Here is a 14,384-nt window from a genome sequence, read left to right as displayed (position 1 = left end):
CCCCGTGCCAGCCTCTGGGACGGTGGCCAGCCAGGGCCCCATCAGAGCCCCACCCCCAGCACATGGCCGACCCTCTACTTCGAGTCTAAGCTGAGCTCCCCTTTCCTGAAGTGACATTACAATAAGATGCCAACAGGCCCCCTGTCCCTCTGAGGTCCTGTGAGCCCCATTCCAGGAGGGTCTGGGCACTGTGTGGGAGCCCCGCCCCTGGCACAGGAGGAGGCGCCACGTGCTCAGAGCCGGCACCGAGCCGGCTGACCAAGAAAAGCTGCAGGTCAGCACTTCCGGGGCTTGCTGCTTTGCCATGAAAACATTCACAGAGAGAAGTGACATCATCGTACCCACGTCTCCTATCTGCGGAGGAGGCCTCACACCTGTTCCTGGCGCTTGGCCGGCACCAGGGTGTGCACTGGCGCCGCAAACCTGCCCACACCTGCGTTCTGCCAACGCCGGGCCAGAGCCCGAGGACTAGCGCTCAGACGGCTCGCCGCCCGTGCCGGGAGCTCACCCTCTCCACAGCCTGCTCCTCGTGGGCTTCGAGAGGCGTGGCCACTGATGTAATGATAGCAACGAACGTACAGTCCCCAGCTGTCCCCATAAGTGCACCTGTGGCTTTAATGCCGCCCCTCCCCCCATCCGGGATCCCAAGGTCACACAACGCAAAGAACTGCCCTGGCTCCCGACGGGGCCGCCATCCAGGAGGTTCCTTTAGTCTCTGGTGGGTTTTAATGACGCCGAGGCTGCCCTGCCCCCCATCCAATTACCCCACAGGTGATGCTGTGTCCCCACTGCCTCCTACAGGGGACCCACGGTGACATCATGTCCATTCCCGGTGATTTTCTAACTAATCCTGCATTTATTAACTAGCGTCCACCTCTCCCCTTCCTTCCCCCTTTGAATAATCTGTTGCTTTCAGTGCTGGATGTTCGAACTGTCCTGGTCGGCCGGGCCTTTCTGACCCCTCGGTCTGCATCCTTGCCTCTAGAACGAGATGTCCCAGTCACACTCGGTTACTCTCCACTGCCCCGCACCTGGATGTTTGGCCCGGAAATGTATTCCGGACTCTGACGTCCAGAACCATGAAAGAAAACATTTGTGCGGTTTTAAGCAACACACTGGCCCACGAGAGAAGCTGGCACCTAACAGCGTATGTTCACTCATTTGCTCTACCCCCTAGTAACACGATGATTCCAGAATTATTACTCCAAGAGCACTGTCCACACATCTCTTATGTAAACGCTGAGATTTGGCTCCTGTCCTTCCTTTCTTTTAGGCCTTTGAATACGTGCTGCCATGCGTAGAGTTTCATATCTGTGAGGTTTTATCTGATGTAACCCTGGAGGCGTGACTGGGGAGTCCAAGGGTAAATGCACCTGTGACTGTGCAGCGATTCCTCAATTTCCCTCCGCTGGGCTCAGGGATCCCTTTACTAATTAGGATCTCATCCTGCCTTTCCGCCCCGTGCGTGAAAGCTGCTCCCCCTGGGAACACTACGAGAGCATGATCATGTGGTTTCGGAATTTTGCACTCGGAGAGGTGAGCAGTGATAGCTCAGGGTAGCTTCAATGTGCACTTTCAGTAACGCTTTTGATCTCCTGTGCCCACTGTCAGCCCTGGACCAAGGCTCTGGCTGTGGGGACAAGCCGGGGTCTCATTCTGAAGGTGGTAAGCTGGGCATCCCCAAAGGGTGAAGGGGTATGCAGCCCCCCGGTGTCCACCCACCCTGCCACGAACAAACTCTGGCACCTGAGATGGAGAAGGAGAGCTTTGCGTGTCTGGAGAAGCCTGCCCCGCTCGTTTCTGGACTACAAAGGCTCCCTGCCGCCTTCAGCAAGCAACAGCAACCGTCTGCCTTTTGTTCCGATGACCAAGGACGAGCTCCCAGGCTCCCGCCCCGGCGCCAGGCGCTCCCTCCACAGTGCTCGGAGCAGGAGGCCCAGGGTGCCCATGAGGGCTGGCGCTACTAACTGGATCTCTTTCTCCTGAGTCAGTCCCTGCTTGTCCCATGCCAGGCTCCTGGGACCTAGAAAAATGTCTTTAAAGATCCAGGTGGTAGAGCGATCAGGCATTGTGCCTCCAGCCCTCCCTGCCATTACATGGTCCCCCGCTTCTGGGCTGGCCCCCATGCCTGCTGCCCCTTCAAGGTCTCAGGGTGCTGAGAACAGTATTTGGCCTCAGAGGGGATGCGTGGGGAGCCCCTGTCCCATCCCTCCCAAGCCTGCCTAACCCTAACCAATGGCTGCATTTTAGGGGCTCAGAGAAACCTTGGTGTCGGCAGACAGGTGTTTGGTCTTTATGGTGTGACAGTTAGAGTGCAGGACCCTACAGAATGGGCTGGAGTCTGGATCATCACCAACGAGCCATGTGTACGCGCAAGTCCCTTCCACCCCTGGGCCTCTGTGAACTCATTTGTAAAGTTGGGGTGGGACAGGGAGAGGAGCTCTTGGCTTGTGTGACCGAGACCAGCCTCGAAGCCTTTATTCCCAGGCACAACTTCCAGAGCCTGGGAAGGAACCCACCAATCCTGGGGCCTCAGGGGCTGCTGAGTGACACCCAAAAACCCTGTGCTTTCAAATCCAGATGTGCTCCTCCTCCTCCTCTCTTTCCCATTCACTCCCTTCATCTCTAAAGCAACGACTACCCCCAAGACCGCCAGATACTTTGCTAATTATATGCCAAGAACAGAGGCTTGAAAACCAGTCTTGGCTTCAAAACCTACTGGCCAGGAGACCTTAGAAAAATCCTAACCTCTCTCACCCCCATTTTGTAGATGGGGAAACAGGCTAATCAACACTAGCCATCTAACAGGGGCTGCTGGGAGGGTCAATGGGCTCATGCAGGCTGGGCAACGAGGGGCGTGCCCAGGGAGGGCCACACGCTAAATAAACGCCAGCTGAGAGATTACTGCTCACAGAGAGTCCCTGTGTGTAGAAGGTTTCCTGGATAGAAAGAGAGGGTGGGCTCCTTACATGCTTCCAAAATACGTATCACATGTGTGGGGTGAGTCCTGGTGGGCGTCTGTGTATATTCAACCAGACCAGGCTTTCGGTTTTTCTCGGGATACATGGACAATCACTATAACTAGAACGTTAATACAGAGTGAGAATTAGACCCAAAGCGATGAAGGGAACGCCGGGAGGGCACCTGTGTGGGAGGCGGTGGGAAGGGATTCTGGCCCTGGAAGGCGGGAAGGGTGAGGGGACTGAACCAGCTGCCTTTCCAACGCATGGAGTCAAGGACGAGTGTGAACATCCCCAGGTGAGGGGAGCAGAGAGGACACCAGTCACTCAGGTTTACAACCTATAAAAAGCAAAGGCGTCAACAGGGAGCATGGGATGCAATGGTTGTCAGTCACCAGAACCCTAGGCCCGAGGGCAGATTTGGATCGGAGTCTATACAAAATGCTCGCTGGGGTGGATCCCTATTACCAGGAGCATGGGATGCAATGGTTGTCAGTCACCAGAACCCCAAGCCCGAGGGCAGAGTCTATATAAAATGCTCGTTGGGGTGGATCCCTATTACCTGCTGCTTAGAAACCCCGACTCCCTGTGTATCCACAGCCGTGCGGAGTCTCCGCTGGGCATGGGCATGTGACCTGCTCTGGCCAATGAAACAACAGCAAAGGATGCTGGGGCTGACAATGGGGGAAACTAGACAGATGAGATCTTGCCACTTTTCTGTAAATCCCAAACTACCCCCAAAGAAAACATGTATTATTATTTTTTTTTAAAAAGTACATGTGCACTAAAGCATGTGCCCTTTCTGGGGCTCCAGTGGCCACGTGAAGCGGCTCACCTGCTGGAGACACGTGCCCAGGGCAGCTGCAACAGAACGGCCAAGATTCTGGACGCTTCCTCCATCTGACTCTCAATTATTTCCAACTGGATCAAATGTAGAGTCTAAAAAGCTTTCAAGGGGGATCTGTTAACTATTTAAAGTTGTCAATAGTATATTAGGATGTTCTGCCCGTAGAGTTAAAACTCTCTGGAAGCTTCCACTGAATTCTAGGATTTACCAGCTACGATTCTTCCACATCACGGCTGTGGGTCAGAGGGGCTGGCTCTGGGGGTGAGGGGCCCCTGCAGCAGCCGCCAGGGCCTTCCGGCTAGATCTGGGCCTAAGGTAGTTTTGTGTGTATGACTTATTGGAGAAGAGCACATAAATTCAGTCCAAGGGGAAGGAATCCGACAGAGAATGGAGTGAGAATGTGGGAAGGGACACAGGAAACACGAAGCTGCTTTTCAAACCCATGTGGCGGGCGCTGTGGCGACCAGGGTGTGTGTGTGAGAAAGCAGGTGGCCGAGCCACCCAGCATCGATGACGCATCACTCGGCTCGGGCCCACTCGGGTGCCGTCTGCCGGCCACACCTGCTGGGAACGTGAAGGACACTGCTGTCCCCTCCTGCCCAGAGCCCGAGACACGCTCTGCACCCTCGAACTCCTTGAAGCAGGAGTATCTGTGGCAGGTTCTTACCTACAGGCCTGGCTGGCCATAAAGACAAAATAGCATTCAGCCAGTTTGCACTGAATGTGTTGTGGGTTCCAGGCGTGTCACGGGGTCTGGGCAGGGCCTGGGTCCGATCTGCCTCTGAATTATCTGAGCCCCAGGCGTGGGCTCCCGCGTGGGTCAGTTTTCAGGGAACATTTGTTGAATGAGCAAATTAAATAATGAGGCTCCGTTCCTCCCAGAGCTCAGTCTGGGGCAGGTGACTCATTCCGCGGCAGGGAAAGGCTCCCCCGGGCCCGATTCCTTCTGCTAAAGAGAGAAAAACTTGGGCATCGCCTCCTCTCTCCCACACGAAAGGATCATCTGCTTTGCTCAGATAACAAGGCCGGCTCTGTGCTGGTGGCCGTGCCCTGCAGGAGCCCGGCCAGTGACAAGCCTGATGGGAAACAGACGTCCCTCCCTGTGTGCTGAGTCCTGAGGGAGGCCGGCCGGCCCCTAGGGCTGTGAGGGACAGGGAAGAGGGGCCCTTACGAGTTCCCTCCTCCTGCTGTAACAGTTTCCACAGATTTAGGAGCTGAAAACAATACAAATGTATTATCTTTGGGCTCTGGAGGTCGGAGTCCAAAATGGGTCTCACTGGGCTGAGTTCGAGGTGTGGGCAGGGCTATGTTCTCCTGGAGGCTCCTGGGAGAATCTGTTCTCCTGCCTTTTGCAGCTTCTAGCGCAGTGGTTCTCAACCTTCCTAATGCCGCGACCCTTTAATACAGTTCCTCATGTTGTGGTGACCCCCAACCATAAAATTATTTTCGTTGCTACTTCATAACTGTCATTTTGCTACTGTTATGAATCGGCATGTAAATATCTGATATGCAGGATGTATTTTCATTGTTACAAAGTGAACATAATTAAAGCATAGTGATTAATCACAAAAACAATATGTAATTATATATGTGTTTTCCGATGGTCTTAGGCGACCCCTGTGAAAGGGTCGTTCAACCCCCAAAGGGGTCGCGACCCACAGGTTGAGAACCGCTGCTCTAGAGGAACTGCCCACCTGCAGCTTAAAGACTTCTTATGGGAATGAAATATGTCCGCACTTGGAAGATCTGCGTCGCCCAATGAACCAATATTTTCCAAGTGACCAATGTTAGATGCTCAAAAATCCTCTGTGGGTACAAATCCATCCAAAGTGCAAGTTAGGCCTATGGCTTTGACCACTGTAACCGATCACTAAATCAAGGCTTTAGACTCTACACTGCCACGAAGCTCTAAGAAACTGCCACTCGGTGAGTGTTACCGTGGCATCCAAGAAAAATACCCACGATTATCTAAGAAGGCGATTAACACGCTCCCCTTTCCACCTGTGTATGTGTGAGGCCAGATTTCCAACCAAGGCAACAAATCACCGTTGCCCGACTGAAGCAACAGACAGGAGCACTCAGCAGTCTTTCATGAAGTCAGACATCAAAAAGTTTTGTAAAAATTTTATATTTTTGTAAAAATATAAAACAATGCTGCCTTTCTCACTTAAATCTATTTGTTGGGAGAGGGGGGAAATAGTTATTTTTCATCACAAATAATTGTATTTATGTTAACATGTGATGGGCTTATTATTGTTATTTTACAAAAAATTACTGAAGATTCAAACACGCTTTTTTTTTTTTAAAAAAAATTGAATTTATTGGGGTAACACATTGGTTAATAAAACTATATAGGGTTCAGGCATACAGTTCTATAATGCATCATCTACATATTGTCCTGTGTGTTCACCACCCCAACTCAAACTTCCTTGCTTCACCATTTATCCCTCTTCACTTCCCACCCCCTCTGTCTCCTGGCAATCACCATACTGTTGTCTGTGTAGACATGTTTCCAGTTTTCTTTCTAAAATAGGAAATAATGATAGATCGGAACCTTATCAACAAAAGCTCTTTGGGGTCCTCAATTGTGTAAGATCATAAGACAGTCCAGAAACCAGAAAGTGTGAGAAATACTATCCTAAAAAATAAACAGACTGATAAACACAGATCTTTAGCCTGGTGTTATAGAACGGCAAACACGAAAAGAAAAAAGTGGGAATGACTTACTAGTAAATATCCAATGATAGGGAAGTGGCTAAATAAATGATGGTGCCTCCATTTGGTAGAACATTATGTGGTCATTAAAAATTATGTTTTCCAAGAGTATTTATTGTTGTGGGGAAATGCTCAACACATTCAACATGCCATTAAGTGATTAAAAAAGGGAAGATGCACCCTAGCGTGTTTGCTCAGTAAACATGACTTACTAGTAAATATCCAATGATAGGGAAGTGGCTAAATAAATGATGGTGCCTCCATTTGGTAGAACATTATGTGGTCATTAAAAATTATGTTTTCCAAGAGTATTTATTGTTGTGGGGAAATGCTCAACACATTCAACATGCCATTAAGTGATTAAAAAAGGGAAGATGCACCCTAGCGTGTCTGCTCAGTGAACAGAGCGTCAGCCCATAGACTGAAGGGTCCCAGGTTCAATTCTGGTCAAGGGCATGTATCTCGGTTGCAGGCTCGATCCCTAGCTCTGGTAGGGGCGCATACAGAAGGCAACCAATCAATGTGTCTGTCACATAAAGGTTTCTCTCTCTCTCTCTGTCCCGCCTCCTCCCTTCCACTCTCTTAAAAATCAATGGAAAATATCCTCTGGTGAGGATTAACAACAACAACAACAAAAATAATAATTAAAAAGGGAAGAAGCAAATTTTCATGATCATCATTTGTATAGCGCCTTGATTATCGGAGGAATCAGTGACTGAGGGGGGCCTGGAAAAATCAACAGGTACCCCAAGGGGTCCCAGGGGCTACAAGCTTACCACATGTGTGGAGCTGGGGTCATGCAGGCACTCAGGTATGTACATACGTGTACACACACACACACACACACACACACACACGCCCTTCTTTCCTAGACCATCACTCATTGCTTCTGCCCGTAAAACTCACAGGGAGATCAAAATCCTAAACCAAACATTCCCAGACTCATCCCCACAGCAACAAAGGAGCCTTCTAAATGCCATTCTCCCCAAACTCGATTCGTTTTGTTGCTCTGATTTGGAAACCTGGGCTGACATTTCGGGTGTCTGAGTTCCTAAGCCTTATGTGCTGGAAAATTCGGGTCTCCTCAGCCCCAAACCAAAGACTGGGGGACAGCCAGTGGGGACCTGCCAGGCGTCTTTGGGGGCTTTGCGTGTTCCCGCCGCGGGGACACCGGCTGTTAACGAGTGTCGCCCAACAGCTGCCGCTGGCTTGGCTGGTGCATTTATTCTCGCTCTCCTCATTATGGGCATGTAAATCCCTTCTCATGCCCTGCCTCCTTCTGCCCACATCTGTCTGCAATCGGCGCACCACGTGCTGTGGCCGGGGAGGAAGCATCCGATTTAAGACCGTGCGGAATGCCAGGCAGGATGCTCGGGCGGCGGAAGGTGCCCAGGCACTGCTTTTCAGGAACACGGCTCACCCTGAGCTCAGCTGGGCCCGAGGCCTCTCAGGTCTGGGCCACCCCTGATGGGAATCGGGAGACCAAATCTCCAAGCAGGTCCCAGGAGGTCTGCCAAGCCCCCTCGAAGGCAATAATCATTAAGTATTTGCACTAATGGTTCCAGGCACTGGGCCAAACACTTGATATCTCATTTAATCCTCACAACAACCCTCTGGAGTGGCTACTATTATTAGCCCCAATTACAAGGAAAGCAGGTACTGTTACTGTTACCCTCAGTAAGGGAACTCTGGTTCAGAGAGGTTAAGGCATTTGCCCAAGGTCACAGAGCCAGTAAGCGGACGAGCTGGGATTCAAGCCCAGATCTGATCCCAGAGCCTCCAGGCCCCGTTGCCCCATCTCTCTTGTCCAGGATTAGAAGACGCAGTGTGCGGTGCAGTGGGAAAAGTGCCTCATTTGGGTGTCTCCCTCTGTCAAAGGGGGTTCCCACCTCCCAGCAGGACTGGGGTGAGTGGTAGGTCAAGCGCTGAGAACAGTGCTGGCGCACAGTAGGTGCTTGATAAAGCGTTCCTTTAGTGAACGCTGACAAGTCCTCGCTGATGAGACCTTGGGGGGCAGGTAAGAAATCCACGCACAGAGTCAGGGAGAAACGCCTGCCCGGCGCTACCAGCCAGCTCTCACCGAGGGAGCAAGCACGGCCCTGTCACTGTCACAGACATCCTGTCATTTAGTTCACCACGACTGTCCCGGGTTTGGAGAGGGCAGCTGTCTGTCCCAGGGGCTGGGGGTGGGTACCTGAGCCTCTGCTCACTCCCCTGTCAGCTCCTTTGGGCCCCAAGGGGCAGCTGAGAGGTTTTTCCACCCCCCACACGTCCTGAGGGCAGATATGGGTGAGAATTCCATCCCTGGCCAAGGACAGGGAGGGCAGGTTTATGGTCCCGGCAATAAATACTTGGCAAAGGTGGTTGAGATGGCTGCTTCCCGAGACAGTCCTGACTCTCCTCAGGTTCTCAACAAAGCTTAGCGAGGCCAGGGGACCTAGCTCCACCACCGGGGCCTGAGGCACCTCCTGGGGGCATCGCTGGGACTGGGCCTGTCCTGGGCAGGGAAGTGGGAAGCTGGGAGGGAGGGCGGCTCCCGCAGATCTATCGGCCTGGATGCTGGATGGTTGCTCACAGAGAGCATGCGTGCTTGGCACCGTACTTCCCGGCCATGCAGCGCCAGCTGGACCGTGACACAGGCCACCTGCCCACCACGGCCTGAGGAGACCACCCAGCACGCTGTCTCAGTGACCCCACGGGAACTCAACCCCAGCAGAAAGGGGCCTCCCTGCCTCTAACAGTGATTTGTTTTGCTGAAAGAACGCACACATTCAGTGCTGAAACATCTGGGTAAGGAGTCAGCCTCGAGGACGTTTTCCCAGACTCCCCCGGGGGACGGTCGGTGGGTGCTGGACGCACAGCCTGCTTGGCCCGTGTGCGGGCGCTTGCTGCTCACCTCTCCCCTCTGGTCAGGGAGACCCGCAATGACAGAGCCCACTAACTGCCCAGCAAAATCCACTCCCCTCCCCCGCCCTCCACCAGTTAGCCGTGTGGCCTGGACGGGGACGTCCAGCTGGAAATGACATGGCCCAGCAGCCCCTGCAGCCCGGCCTCGCGACCAGTGCTGCCGGAGGGAACCTCTGGCCCTCAGTTCCGGCTCTTCCCCTGGGTCTCTCCCAGGTGGGGGAGCAGAGGCGCCCCCCACCCTGAAAGGCTCCTCAGATGGTTAAAGGAGAGACAAATAGATTCGTTAAGTCCCTCTTTTGGGGTTTCTGCTACAGCAGCCCGGAATCAATCTGAGTAATTAACCTGCTTTGGCTTCAAAAATAAAGTCCTCGGAGAGTATTTATGGTTCTGGTAACTGGTAAGTGGAGAGCAGGCTGCGAGTTTTATTGCCTGTTTTCCCCCAGGAGAAATGGAGACACCTGGGGAGCACAAGCAGATGGAGGCAGACCCCCCGCCCCCTCTCTCCCCTAGCGCTCGCGTGGAGAGCGTGGAGCCCTGTCTGGGGAGGGCTTCCCCTTTCTCAAACACCTTGAGACCCCTCCCCACCGCAGAGTGTGCAGGGGCTGCTAGAGAGACGGGCACGCAGCTGCTGGCATCCCGGCAGCTCCAAGGAGAGCAGGCTGACCACGTGGGCCCACTGGCCTCCTCGTTTCCTACAGCAGCTGCTGGTTACGGGTCAAGGTCCCTCCTGGCAAGAGACCACCTGGGCACCGACGCCACATCTCTCCCAACCCCTCCCCCTGCCCAGGGCTGGAGGCTGAACCCACTCGAGAGGACCTCCAGGCAACTTAAGAGGAGGACTGAGTCCCGCCTGGCTCTCCCAACCCCTCCCCCTGCCCAGGGCTGGAGGCTGCCCCACTCGAGAGGACCTCCAGGCAACTCGAGAGGAGGACTGAGCCCCGCCTGAGGGCCACCGTGGTGGGTGAAGTGCAGGGGACCGGCCCGCCTCCAGCAGAGAACCCAACACACGCGCGCACCGTCCAGGGAGGGGAGGTGCCGAAGGGCCCCGAGGATGCTGGCAAAGAGGAGACCCACTGCCGGGTCAGCACCTGGTTCAGCAAAGATGCCCACCCACCTGCCATACACACTTCGGGGGAAGCAGCTCCACAACCGGCCAGGATGGGGAACAGGGTTGGTCACAACGGGAGGAAGGGGTGACATATGTGCCCAGTCCTGCAAGAGGCAGCTTTCCACCCCAACAGGCACAGGGCAGCTGCGGCTGGGGGTCCGGGCACTGGGACCCCGTATCCATGTCACTCCCCCCGCAGAGGCTGGACCCCGGTTCCCCAGAGCCCCTGTGGCCTGCGCCCCAGCCCCAGGCGAGGGAAGGAGGGGCCACGCCGCCTCGTCACTCACCCTGCAAGGCCTCTTTGGCTCTGGCCAGCTCCTGCTCCTTCTGGGCCAGCTGCACCCTGAGCTCGGTGGCCGAGAGGACCTCGGCGGACTTGCCGCCCTGCGACTCCTCCAGGTCCTTCGTCAGCATCTCCTTCATCTGCCGGAGCAGGTGGACTTCCTCCTGCAGCCGGGACACCTCTTCCCGCAGCAGCCCTAGGGGAGAGGCACAGGTTAGAGGACGGGCCGCTCGCTCGCTCAGGCCGCCCCCTCTTTCTGGGGAAGGTTCCAAGGTGCTTGGGCTTTTCCTGTTTGCTCCTCCTTCCGGGCCTTTCCTCCATGTGAGCAAACAGAAACCCCCAAAGCCACTATCTTTTCCAAAGGACCGGGATCTGGTCCTGGGCCCACCCCCAGCCTGCAGAGCGCTCCTGGTGGGACCCCCACACCCCACATACTCTCTAGGGCTCCACAGCTGCTCCACTGCAATGGCCGGCGGCTTCCCCCCTCCCAAGGAGGAGCAAGAGGGGCCTGAGAGGGGCGGGAGCCAGCAGCACACGCAGGTGAGCGGAATACGCGTGATCCATTGAATCCCACCAACACCTCCCGAGGCAGGCACCGTCCTAGCCCCCACCTCACAGATTAGGAAGTTGAGGCTCCACAGATTAAACAGCTCCAGGAGGTGACAGTTGGCAGGTAGCAGAGCTGGGATGTGAAGCCAGGCCTGGCCGACGCCAGGGCCTGAGCCCCCAGCCTGACATGCGGGAACCGGCCCTAAAAAGGCTCACTCAACACGTCTCATAAAACACCTCGCCACCAGGAGCCCCGAAGAAACAGGACGTGGGCCCTCGCACCGGAGGGTGCAGGGAAACGGGTGCTCAGGAGCAGTACCCACGGCAACACCGGGGGCGGAGGGTCTGCGGCACGAAACCCAACCCTACATGCCGAGCACCCGGCACGAGACCAAGGAGCGCGCAGCGTCCCTTGGCCTGGAGCCTGGGGACGGTGCCAGGTGCCCCTTTGTCCCGCAGGAGCCCTCAGCCAGCTCCGGCCTGCAGGCTGACCGACACCCGCACGCGGGTCTGCTGCCCTGAGCCAGACACTGCGCTGCAGGGGGTGCCGCACGCAGGGGTAAGCGGCCTTGCTTCGCGGCACACACCTCGGCAACGCTAACCCTCAACAGAGCGCACACTCGTGGCCACAATGCTCACCTCGTGGACTAAAGGAGGTCTGGCCCTTGTAGCAGGCCTGGGACCCTAGCCTCCGACTACACCACGTACTCAACCACCGCTCTGTCCCCTTCCCCAGCCTCCGCCACCCTGGCCCTCGCTCTGCAATGTGCCAAACGCTCTCAGCACCTGGAGCACCCTTTCCGTTCTTCCTCACCGTGAGGCAGGCCCCAGCAACCCCTCGGAGGGGTGTCTCTCACCAGCCCCTCCCACTGCCAGGGGGTCGGGGTGCAGTCCCGCCTATGACACAGTTTTCATGTTACTGGGCCTCCGGTCTGGCTCCCCCACTGGCCAGGTATGTGGTCACAAGCAGGTCCCTCCCCCTCCGAGCCTCAGGCACCCCATCTGTAAAATGGGTCCGGCCCTCATTGGGTGGAGTGGCTCCAAGGAGACACAGAAGGAAGCCCTCCTACAGCAGCTCGGCCCACAGGGAGTGCTCAGTATCGATGAGGCACCTGTACTCCTCAGGGATCCTGGGCCTGGAGGTGGAGCCAGGTCTGGGGGTGGGGGACAGGCTGAGGGGGGCAGAGCTGAGGCCTTGAGGACAGGTGGTTTGGATCCCGGCCCCGGTTCCCACGTCCCCCTTACCACTTCCTCCGAGGCCACCTGGGTCCAGCTACCTGTGCGAGCAAGGCCTCCCTGCCCTCCCAGCGCCTCCTGAACTCCCTCCATCCCCCCCACAGAAGCCTTGGGCCCCCATAATGCAGAGCACGTCCCCTGACCCCTCGGCTGAAACCCTCCCTGGCTGCCCGGCCCCCTGGACAGCGTCCCCAAGGCCACAGGGTCTTCCAGCCCCGGGAGGTGCAGACTCACGGCGGCCGGAAGAGCCTCCTTCCTTCCTGTCAGCTGGTGTCAGCCCACTGTCCCCCCTGCCTGCTGCCCAACACTGACCACCTGCACGAACCTCTCATTATGAAGGAGCCCCACTTGTTTGCCACCCGAGTGCCCGGTGGGTGCAGCTCCCCAGAGCGGGCCTGGCCATACCCTTCACTACGGGGTCCCACGAGCCCCAACAGTGTGTGCCGACACATGACCATCCACCCCCTGCCCCCCGCCCCCCCCCAGCTGGAGTTTATCGGCACTGCCACAGGCCAGGTGCTGCTCTATCTACTGGGGACTCCAGGTGAATGGCACAGACAGGGCCTGCCGTCCGGCTAGCACTTGAGACCCCAAACCAGCACCCCGAGAGGCAGGCCGTCTGCAAGGGAGGGTCTGGCTGCCCTGACTTCGACTCGAGTGCGGACTGGGAACTGTCCAAGTCTCTCAGCAAAACTGCCAAGTAAGAGGTTGCTTTGGGGGCCCCTCCCCTGCCCTTTTTCCAGCAAACATTTATGGGCCATCGACACGGCAGGCCCGGCACAGGGTGTCCAGAAAGGAGCAGGGAACACCCCGGGCCTCGAGCCTGCGGTGAGTGGAATGAGTACACGTCAGTGAGAAAAATACAAAGGAGAGGCTGTACCTGCTCAGGCACAAGGACATTTGAGATGGGACTTGGAAGATGGGTCGGGAGGGTGGTGAGCAGACGAAACAGCAAGAACCAAGGCAAAGGGGCTGGAGAGCCAGAGGTCCCTGCGTCATCAACGAAGGGTACAAAGTGAGAAAGAACAAGAGGAAGCCTGGAGAGGTTACAGCGGGGTCAGATTATAAAAGGTCTTAACCCTTACCACTCCTCTGTGCGCCAGCCCTGGCTCATCATCTCCAGCAGTATCGAAGACTTTGGAACTTGCATTACTGTTCTGTCATAGACTGAATGTGTCTCCTCAACATTTATATGCTGAAAGCTGATCCTCCATGTGTATTTGCAGGTGGGGCCTCTGGGGGGGCGGGGAGGGGAGTGATTAACCCATCAGGTTGGAGCTCTCAGGAATAGAATCAGTGCCCTTCTGAAAGAGACTCCAGAGAGCTCCCTCGCCTCTTTCACCACGCAAGGACACACAGCAAAAAGCCAGCAGTCTGTAAACCAGACACGGAATCTGCCAGCGCCCTGAACTTGAACTTCCGGCCTCCGGAGCTTTAAGCAACACGTTGTTGTTGATTATAAGCACCCAGCCTCTGGTGTTTTAGGTATAGCAGCCCGGATGGACGAAGACACTCTCCTTCACTGCCCACGCCGCCAGGGCCTGTTCCGTCCCAACTGTCACCAAATGTCCATTTCACAGTGAGGGGTGAGTGACTGCTAACACATCCGGGCAGGTAGAAGACAGGTTTGTTTTGACATTTTCTTTACAAGTGTGATTTCCGGGCTTCCTCAAACTGCCCCGGGGAAGCCGGTGAGGTCTCAACTGTGTTTCCGTAGACAGCAGAGGCGTCCAAGAGACCTGGAGACCGATCCAGTCCTGGCTAGGGCCTTAGCATGAC

At 55.8% G+C, this 14,384-nt stretch overlaps 2 protein-coding genes across 5 annotated transcripts in view; one reads left to right on the top strand and one right to left on the bottom strand.

Moving 5' to 3' along the window:
- Positions 1-14,384, bottom strand: part of LOC102249322 (kazrin) — a 328,747-nt gene that overhangs the window by 40,519 nt on the left and 273,844 nt on the right. For 3 of the 4 annotated variants that reach the window (XM_014533294.1, XM_005886178.2, XM_014533296.1), the window contains one exon: positions 10,825-11,016. In XM_014533294.1, the coding sequence (XP_014388780.1) occupies positions 10,825-10,960 (136 nt within the window). In that variant the 5' untranslated portion in view covers positions 10,961-11,016. Of the gene's footprint in view, positions 1-10,824; positions 11,017-13,690; positions 13,707-14,384 lie in introns of those variants that run through there. The other variant, XM_014533295.1, reaches the window with a different exon arrangement.
- LOC106724763 overlaps positions 11,286-14,384 on the top strand; it is a 48,118-nt gene continuing 45,019 nt past the window's right edge. Inside the window, exon 1 of the mRNA XM_014533285.1 lies at positions 11,286-11,360. Coding sequence (XP_014388771.1) covers positions 11,286-11,360 — 75 coding nt within the window. The remainder of the gene's footprint in view (positions 11,361-14,384) is intronic.

This window comes from Myotis brandtii, unplaced genomic scaffold (assembly GCF_000412655.1).
Source record: "Myotis brandtii unplaced genomic scaffold, ASM41265v1 scaffold96, whole genome shotgun sequence".
In the NCBI taxonomy this organism is placed as follows: domain Eukaryota; kingdom Metazoa; phylum Chordata; class Mammalia; order Chiroptera; family Vespertilionidae; genus Myotis; species Myotis brandtii.
Note: the sequence above shows the minus strand (reverse complement) of the source record. Positions and strands in the feature narration are given on the sequence as shown.